The sequence below is a fragment of the Montipora foliosa genome, chromosome 6 (assembly GCF_036669935.1).
Source record: "Montipora foliosa isolate CH-2021 chromosome 6, ASM3666993v2, whole genome shotgun sequence".
Classification (NCBI taxonomy): Eukaryota; Metazoa; Cnidaria; class Anthozoa; order Scleractinia; family Acroporidae; genus Montipora; species Montipora foliosa.
This window is the reverse complement of record NC_090874.1, coordinates 56,050,383-56,060,382: the sequence shown is the minus strand read 5'-3', so window position 1 is coordinate 56,060,382 and position 10,000 is coordinate 56,050,383. Positions and strand designations below refer to the sequence as shown.

General features: G+C 37.8%; 2 protein-coding genes across 2 annotated transcripts in view; one reads left to right on the top strand and one right to left on the bottom strand.

The window, feature by feature from the left end:
- The window catches only part of LOC138007819 (WD40 repeat-containing protein SMU1-like), a 38,298-nt gene extending 34,269 nt beyond the window's left edge, over positions 1–4,029 (bottom strand). Inside the window, exons 1-2 of the mRNA XM_068854898.1 lie at positions 3,964–4,029; positions 1,146–1,212 (exon numbers count right to left, since the gene is read on the bottom strand). Of these exons, the coding sequence (XP_068710999.1) occupies positions 1,146–1,212; positions 3,964–3,989 (93 nt within the window). The 5' untranslated portion in view covers positions 3,990–4,029. The remainder of the gene's footprint in view (positions 1–1,145; positions 1,213–3,963) is intronic.
- A 4-nt stretch (positions 4,030–4,033) lies between these two features.
- LOC138007821 (MIF4G domain-containing protein A-like) lies at positions 4,034–9,006 on the top strand. Its single transcript, XM_068854900.1, has 2 exons — positions 4,034–4,909; positions 8,271–9,006. Exons 1-2 carry the CDS (start codon positions 4,256–4,258, stop codon positions 8,451–8,453), a joined length of 837 nt encoding a protein of 278 aa, XP_068711001.1. The 5' UTR covers positions 4,034–4,255; the 3' UTR covers positions 8,454–9,006.
- Positions 9,007–10,000: the final 994 nt, after the last annotated feature.

The following is a 10,000-nucleotide window of genomic DNA, read 5'->3' as shown; positions in this document are numbered from 1 at the left end:
TCGTCCACCTTTTGCAGGGAATCATTGAATCGCACAATGCGATTGTAGCACTGCGTGCGACAAATGGCCAGCTTTTCACAGTCGACGTAAACAGAAAGATCAATGTTTATGGCACGATATACCAAAGAACATATGTCAACATTGCTTTTACCAAACACACGTATCTTCTCCTTAGCCGCCGAGAACTTCCCTCTACAAAGAATGCAGCATTCACAATCGTGAGAACTCTTCTTGGGAGTTTCGTTCATGGTTGTTTATATCACTCATAATCACGCTCCACAACTGAGAATCTTACCTGTATGGCTTGTATTTCAGACACGCAATTGCGCGAAGTCGCGCAAGAGTAACTCGAGCTTGCTTCTATCATACAATTTGATTGGTCAAAAACCTAACAAAAGATCTTACGTCACGGAAATCGTTTTGCAGCCGCAGATGTTACTTTTCGGGGGAGAGAAACGACCGCCGGAAATACGTCTGCGTTCCCAGGCTAAGGTTGAGCATGATATCATGAATTATCAAAACCGAGGTCTGTGTTAGGTCTGTGATAACACAGACACGAGGTTTTGATAATTCATGATTATCATGTGAAAACCGAATTCAATAATTGTTTTATTATACATTTTTCACATAATTCATCCTCAGAAACAGAAGCGAAGCAATCAGCCATTTTGTTTCTGAGGAGAACACTCCTAGGGGCTTAGTAACCAGGCAGATGTTGAACTTGACATGATAAATGTAATATCTGCAGCAGATATTACATTTATCAATAAACAACTTACATGTACTAACAATATTCCACAGTACAGTCCTTGCGCTCAGTTAGTAAGATGTTATTCAAGAAGCATGTCTGAATCATTATTATAAAGAGCTTGATTATCATCATCGTGATGTCGTTCCATGGCAATATTTTGTGTGACATCACTCATTGTTTCAGAGATTTATTTTCTCTTGAAATAACGACTTCTTTTGTTACTGTACTGTAGGTGGTTAGCAAATATGAATTTCAAAAGAAATCTGACATCAATGTTGTAAAAACCAAACATTGCTATAGTCAATATTCTTATAGCCTGAGAAACCTAAAACAATCTTCAAAGGGTCAATTACTGAGTAATAAAAAATGTACTGTAAGTTATCTATAACTTTACCTGTAATGTTGCGAGGGTCCTTGGCAAGCTGTTTTCTTTTAGAAACTGTTGGATCAGTCGGATTACACTGACAAATAGAATGGAAGCAAAATGACTAATACAATACATACTTAATTGTACGCGAACGATACCGAACTTCATGCCAGTTCTACGGATACATGTACATGTATTAATTTAACGAAGCCCAACGCTCGGTAAATGAAGACCTTACCAATATCGCTTACTGGTGGACACAAAACAGACTGGGAAGTAACCACAAGAAATTTGAAGTCATGTTAATCGGCACAAGGAATACGATAGCTACCTCCCGCGACTTAGAGATTTTTCTAGATGGTGACCTGCTAAAGCAGACAAATAGTGTGAAATTGAGTGGTGCACATAGATCGTAACCTAAGTTGAAATACACATGTATGCAAGTTCATGTAATATCTCGAAGAGTTTATCCCAGATTGTAACTGTTGAACAGGGTATCTACATGTACATGTAAGTACTTCAGCTGGAAAGTGCCACGTACGATATATAAGCAAACGATATTACCAATTATGGATTATGGTTATAGTCTGGGGTGACTGTGGAAGACAAAATGCTTCGCACCTCGAGCGTCTTCAAAACCAAGCTATGCGTATTATCCTTGGGGCAAATCGCAAGACTTGTACACAATTCATGCGATCAAAACTAGACAGTTCATGAGATTACCAAGTCAACTATAGGCCAATGTAGTTTTAAGAGTGCGGCCCCCCGTGAATGGAATTCTCTTGCAAGAAACATTGCGATACTCCTACAGTACCGCTCAGAAATACGTTAACCAAAATATGCACACAATACGGGCATATCTATACGCGTATGTGCGTATATCCATACGCGTATGTGCGTATAACCATACGCGTATTCGGGAAACCGATATACGCGTCTGCCTCACTAGCTTCCTTACTGTTTTGCTTATTGTTATAATAAAGAATAATGTACATGTAGCTTGACAGCACTAAAATAGTACAAGACTACGAACTACATGACAAAGACGCACTTTTTTTTTCATGACAAAGACGCACTTTAATTCAACGGAAAGGTAAAATGGAAATAAATTGTTGATTTATCTTTCGACTGGATCAATTTCACACCCATGAATATTATTTTTCACTCCCAATTTCACCGCGTGAATTTTTACCCTTAATTTCACGACGTGAAAGTTTTCACCGATCATTCACGGCATGAATAGTTTCATGCCAAGAGTGAAAGTCTCTTATCGTAGAGTGATTACGGCGTATTCACGCCGTGAAAATTGAAATTCACGCACCGGGACCGTGAAAAAATTTCACGGTCTTTAATGAATCCATAAGGCCCTTTTTGCGTGAAGGGTCACAAACGATACACGTATTTGAATGCCAAACTTAAGACAAATTTTTGTTTCCCTTCTGATTCATCAACATTGAATTACTTTTGCTTGTTATCCAATAAATTCGCGACGGGAAGCGACCTGCGCGTTTGCAACATGATAGCTTTTGCAGTATGTAAATTCTCTGTTATCAGCTCGTAGCTTTCTTCAGATCCAAAAGTTCTTTGTTTTACTCAACAATGCAACACAAAGGAAATTTATAGTACTGAATAACAAAGGAAAATCAGACGCGCATGAATATACGCGTGTGTGCGTATAAGTACAGGCGCACAGATGTATGTGCGTGTAAGTATACGCGTATGTGCGTATAAGCATACACGTATATGCGTATACACTGCGTATGCGCAGTTAACGTATATCTGAGCGGTACTGTACTTTAAGGACTTTTAAGTCAAAATTATTCAATTAATTTCCATATCTCAATGTAAATTTGCATGTTTGTAGTGTCTTTCAGTCTTAATATCTTGTTTTGTGATGTGATCCTGTATATATATATATATATATATATATTGTAGATATCTTAATATTATACATGTTTATCTCTCTCTCTCTTTTTTTGTGTTAACTCTTTACAATATTAGTATTTTTACTGATCACCGGTTTACACCAGCAAATCTTTTCATTTTGCTGATTGGTCTTTTCAGTCTAAATAAAGATATGCTATTATTATTATTATTATTATTATTATTATTATTATCATTATTTAACAATTAATGGATGAGGTTGAGCATGTTAGCGATAATTATCAAGGCCAAAGTTTGTGTTATCTGCTGAAGCCGAAGGATGAGACCTTGATAATTATCGCTAACATGCGAAAACCGAATTCAATGATTGTTTTATTATGCATATTCCTGAGCTGAGCTCCGCCATGACAAAACTGATCAAACTGCTGGTTAGTGTGTCAGGTGATGTCACTTCTGCATGCATAAAACTATTGTCTGTAGGTATGACGTCAATTCTACATATATAAAATCTATTATTTGTAGGTATGACGTAAGAGAAACAGAGCAAGCAAGAATTTTAGCTGCGTGCTTATAGCCAATCAAAATCGAGCTGGTGACACCAATGTATAATAATATAAATTTATACATGTACCGGTACATGTTGCAAGAGAACTTACAATGATCGATACTACCTTTCACTATTATTACTTTAGAAAGAAGCTTTAAATAGGAGGACAATTACGAAGACCATGTATTCACATATCCACTACAGATCAAAAATGCTTTGTTTTCATGCGACTTTAAACAACGAATGGCCTGACACGTGCAGCATAGCCGTGATTCACGAAATACCATGAATATGCAGTATTTACGAATGAGTTAGAAACTTAAGCACAAACTTGAAGTAAGGTATGATCTGATTAAGCTTGAAAGGGAGAATATATCAAGAACAGTAACATGTAAAATACAGAACACGACTTACTCTGCAGACTCAACTTCGAGCGCCATCTTGGATAAACGAATGGTAAGGAATTCTGGGTAGGTTGCAAAACATTTGGCAGGGTGGTTGTCGGGAAAATTTATAAAACTGATCCCCTAAAGAATTCCAAGAAAAACGAGTGGCTGTTAAGCATTGATACACGTGTTTCTCCATTAGAACATTCATTTAATTTATTCTGATACATTTATCTGTGCAGAACGGATATATTTGTTGCTAAAGGAAGGGAAGGTGACACGCTTTTAACTCCACCCCAATTGGTATTTCGATAGAGTCAATGGCGTCTTCCACAGCACGAGGTCGTGGCGGCATTGGTAGAGGAAGAGGGTTTGGGTTCCCTAAAGCCCAGACGAAACCAGGAGAAAGCCCAGTTGAACAGAAGAATTTACCATCGGAAAATACGGCCGAAGAATTCAATTTATCAAAAGTTTTAAGTGATCTAAAAGATACAAATGTCGAAGAGACAGTGACAAAATTGTCAAAGTACATTTCCTCATCGGATTCTTCTTCGAAAATCAAAGAAGTAGTCAACCTCTTATGCCAGCGGAGTCTTAAGGACAGTGAGTTTGCACCCTTAGCAGCAAAGGCTTCGAGCAAACTTTGTTCTGCGGATTCTCTGGGGATTGTTTTTAGAGGATGTTTACTTAAGAGCACGCAAGAAAATTACAAAAACAGGGAGATTGTTCGTAAGAAATCGATCAGGGAATGGATAGGTTTGTCAGCTTTATTATGTGAACTTTTCAATCATTTGCGCACGGGTGAGGCTCCCTTGAAGCCTCTAGCGGGAGCAGTATACCAAACACTGGGTGAATTATTGATGACGGAAGGAGGTGCTGCCAGGAGTGAAGATGAAGACCTTGAGGAGGACGAAATAGATTGTTTTTACCGGCATTTTAAGACAGTGGGAAAGCTTTTAGAGATGGTCGATGCGGTGAGTCAATTGACGCCTTTTTTTGTATACAATGGAAGAAATTTGGGAGACTTTTCCTAATTTGTGGCATGGCATTAAGTTAAGAGGCCCTGACAGGGTACAGCCCGACAAGCGACATGGCCCAAAAAGTAGCGACAGCACATAAAATGAAATTCCGACAAAAGACATCCTTTCCCAGCAAAATTCCAACAGTGACGCCGAGGCCGAGAATGAGCCGATTAAACCCTGACACGAGTAATTTTAAAATTAAGACAAGCGACATGGGACCCCCGCCTGTCAGGGCCTCAGTTAACCTATGCCTGTGTGGCTGTACCCCACACCCCAAAAATTTCTAGCATGGGCACTTGCTGTGGGATTGCCTTTTAGGTTTGGCATTTCTTTCCCCCCTCCCTAGTAATTTCCTGGCACCTCACTGTTCAATTCTCAATGCCGTCAATCTCATTCCCAGAGCTTGCATGTACATGTATGTGGAACAGGAACCGGAGGCTATGGAATAATCCAAAACTGGAACCAGAAAACTCTGGTTCCAGTTGTATAACTGTACATATACTGTATGAAAAGTCTTCTGACTATGCATAGAAATTCTAGCCTGTGTACAGACCGCCCCTCCCCTCAAAAAAAAAAATCGGAGAGGAACGGTCTGTGATTTACCGTTAGTAATCGTGTTCCGGAATAATTTTGCATACATTATTTAGTAATCTCTGCTGACCAAAATTTGCGTGGCTCATATTTCGTTTGGAGCTAAATTCTCAAAATGGTGGTCAATGAGGTAGATTTCAAACGTGCATCGAAGAGCGTCTCCGATAGTTTTAAGATACCTTGGCTTTATAGCATAGAAGCACTCTTTAAAGGAGAGGATGTATTTGCAAGTCTTCCAACCAGGTACGGCTCTGATCTTCAAAACAGCACAGATCGTTGCCGATGAGCTGTTATTTTCCTCGGTGTGTACATTCTCAAATCTTCCATGGCATCACGCTTTGTAGATTGCACTTGAGAATGGCTAGGCTGGTTGGGATTACACTGACTGGTAAGGAATAGCGGGAGACGTTTTCGAGTGGACAATCTTTTGAATAGTGCTATATTCACCTCGTGAAGAGCGCTTTCGTTTCTTTTGCGCTGACAATTCCTACAAACGTACGTCGAATCGATTTCCACTTTACACTCCATAGATAACAATTCCGCTCGTACTTTAAAAGAAAAACCTCTTTGACAATCAAAAAGATTTTTATTCGTATTTTGTACCGTGCTCAAAGTACACACGAACGAACTCATCGTAAAATCTCTCACGGTGGTTGTCACAGTGTTGATGTGGAGAAATAAAAATAAAAGCCAATCAAAACTCGTTGTTTCAATGATGTAATGATCGATCGGTAATAACCAATCAAATCATTTTCCACACATTCCAGGAAAAATCACGTGGTATGGAACACGATTATCAACGGTAAATCACAGACCGTTCCTCTCCGATTTTTTTTGAGGGGAGGGGCGGTCTGTACACAGGCTAAGAAATTCAAACTTTAAGAAATATGTCTTCCTCTAAAATAGAACACTTCCACAACTCACTGGACTATGCATACACTCTCAAAAGGTTATCCGAATTCTAGAAGCTCAGTATGAGGCTTTAAGGATACAATCTGTATCCTTCCGACTGCTTTCGGGAAGTCGTTAATTTACCAAATGTTGCTGTACATATTTGACTACTTTTATTCCAAGTGAAATGAAACCGTTTTTTAACAGCCAATCAAATATAGCCTTCTTTGGATTTGACCAGAGCCTCTCAATCCTGACAGCTGGTCAAGGGAACAATGGCTCCCGGAGTGAGATTGCAATGTGGTAGACTCAATTTGACATGTAAAATTGCAGACCTAAATTTTCCTGGTCAACAGCAGTGAAGTATGACAAATAAATTATTGGTTATTTACAACACTTGCAGTGAAAACAATTGAACAACGAACATAGAATTGTCTCATCTATAAAAATTAAATCGACAATTGCAAAAAGAGGGAAAAGTACACCATGGTTTACAAGCATGTGATGTCATACATCTGATATTGACTCCAGGGTTACAAAGATACTCCAAAACTCTAAAGGCTCCTCATAATACAGTGAAAGCACTGTACAGTGTCTCAAAAGAACTGAAGAAAGCAATCTAGTAAAAAATATCTTTACCACAATTGCTTGTAATCTCGCAATCTGATTGGCTAATTTTCTGTGGTCGATAAGAGTCTGGACAATGCTGCTCACGTCATGCTTGCGTCAATTTGTCACTCAATGTAATGGCTAATCAGGAACGCCCATTTTGGGAAATAAACCAATCATATTGCGAGAAAGTTATAGACAACGCTTGCTCTTTCTTCAATTCATGACTTTGGTCATGCTCTGAAATAAAAACTTTCTTTGGCGTTGAATATTGTGGTAAAAAACAAATCGAAAGTGGTTCAGCGTTGTCTGTACTCTTATCGACAACGATATTCGTCATCACAGTGGTCAAAATTTTGACACTTTCAATTTGTTAAATTTATCAAATGCACACCCTATGATGTAAAGGAAAAGAAACTAAATAAATGTTTAAGTGAACAATCAAAAACAAACATTTGGCAGACGTGCAATACATTGTAAAATATAACAAAGCTGGCGCAGAAGAAAATATGTAAAGGGTTTTGTTTACAAGTAATGCACTTACATACCCCACCATCCCAAACTGGCAGTTAATATTAACACCTTTCCAAAAGAAAATATGCTTTCCATTATTTTCCACAATGAACTTGGGAAAAAATGAATAAAATGGCAAAACCCTGAAGGGTTAATTTAAGTGGCCGATTACATGAGGTGGACTGGCTTGTTTAGCTGTCCCACGGAATAGTTATTTTTTATTTTTAAATAAAGGATGTATAAGACAGCAAAAGCCTTAAGGTTTTTTTTAAATTGTAAAATGGTGAATTTTAATGATTGAGACAAACGTCTCTCCACTTCCTCTTGTTGTTGTTATCTTTTTTCACACAACATATTGTAAATTTAGCCCGGCCAGGCTGGGTCACCTCATGTACTGGTATTACCGCATTGAAAGACATCCCGGCAAACCTGACCGTCCCGGCTGACCAGGCTAGCCTGGCTCATCTTATCAGGCCCTAAATGGGGATTAAGGAAAACGTTTCCCTGGGAAAATTAGACAAACCAAAATAGAAATGTGATTAGTTTTTTTAACAAGGCCTGTGGGATTTGGTGTGTGGGAAAGTGGGGATTGAAAGAGAATGTGTGCTCTGGAAAAGACACTGGTTCCCTCCCCTTCACCCTCTTCTTAAGTCTTTTCATAACAACTTTTTGAACTGAAAGTGATTTCTGAGTTGTTTCTCTATTTTAGGAAAAGATGGACGATCTTGTTGGAAAAATAAGAGACACCATTCTTGCTGTGGGTACATCAGCCAAGACAAGATGCTTATTGGTTGAGCTGCTTGAGTTTCGAGCCCATGACTGGACATTGAGTAGTGCTGTAGAAAGTTACTACTGTGATACATTAGCTGACATCATGGCTCAAGGGGTTTAAGGTCCGTAAGCTTATTTTAGATCCTCTAGTTAAAAATTTATTTTCACAAAATTGAAATCTGTCCATTTATCGTGAAAAAAATGAAGTCTCTTTTTTTTAAAGATTGCCTTATCTCTCTGTGTCAACTTTACAATACACAAAATACATCAATTATTTGTAAAGACTCTTTAAGAACTGACGACTTGACACTGTTCAATTGACATTGTAGCAAAAGCATTTTCTTCTCAGATTTTTTATTTAACAAGAAACAGGAATCTAAATTTTTGGCTACTAATTTGAATTGTTCCTCTTTCATTTAAGCAACAATTTTATTTATTTATTATTATTATTATCATTTATTATTATTATTATCATTATCATTATCATTATCATTATCATTATCATTATCATCATCATTATCATTATCATTATTATTATTATTATTATTATAAACCACGCATTTGCCATCAGAGCCATATTTTTCTGTATAGCATTAATAGGTTATTATTAAATCATACACATAAGTGTCAAAATTTGTACTTTCTGTCAATAAAGTATTGAATGTCTTCTGCACAGGTCTTATCGTTTCATCCATGTGCTGGCTTTGTTTTGGGAAGCTGTTAATCAGAATCTCCTGACATCAGGACATATTATATTTTTGAGAATTAAGTGAAATCCGTGTTGTCTCTTACGGCTGGTTTAAGCTAGTGGCAAGGTTAGGCCTGTCCTGATTGCGTTTGGAATTTCGACTTTGGAGTACTATTTTTCATTTCAAGCTCTCTTGAGCACTTTCGCTTTTTTAGCAAAATTTTAGTTCGTCGTACTTTTTCACATTTTGAGAAACAATTGAACAATTGAACCTTTTGTTCGTATTCTGGGCTGGTTCAGATCAACATTTTATCTGTAAGAACGGTTTTCAGCAAACGGAGATTCTGTATTGAATTACTGAATCCCAAAAAGTTGGGTAGGGTCGTACCTCCTGTTGAACACCTTATTTCATTGGCTTATAGTGTCGTACTTCCTCTTGTTTTCTGTTCTAAATCCATTGTTATCGTTGTCCGTTCTATCGTTCTTTTGGCTAATCCTGAACATGAAATCCAGGCTAAAACCAGGTCAGTCTTCAAAACTTCTAGTATCAAGAGTTTATATTACCATTTAGTATTTTTTCTCTGAACATTTAAAAGACAATGGTGGGCCGACTCTTTTGTTAAAAAAAATGGGAATGCTGATGATAATCTCCAAGGGGATATTTCAAATTAGATATTGGATATTGCGTTTCTAGCTTTCTTATGGGTTCACTCAATCTCGGTTATCAGCTCATATACCATATATCCTAATATGGAAACTGATTGCGTCAAGTGTTGGCAAGCTGGAAACTGATTGGGTTTTACTTTCCAAGTGTCCAAGCGTTCAGAATTTAACGAAAAATTAATCAAACAAATATTCTGTTCGCGCTTGTTGTATAGCCAACTCGGCGCTTACGCAGCATATCCAACGCGCGCCCATGAAATAGCTTTAAATTAGAATGAGTTAGCTATTGAAAAGCAGCCTTACGAATTCGGCCTTCA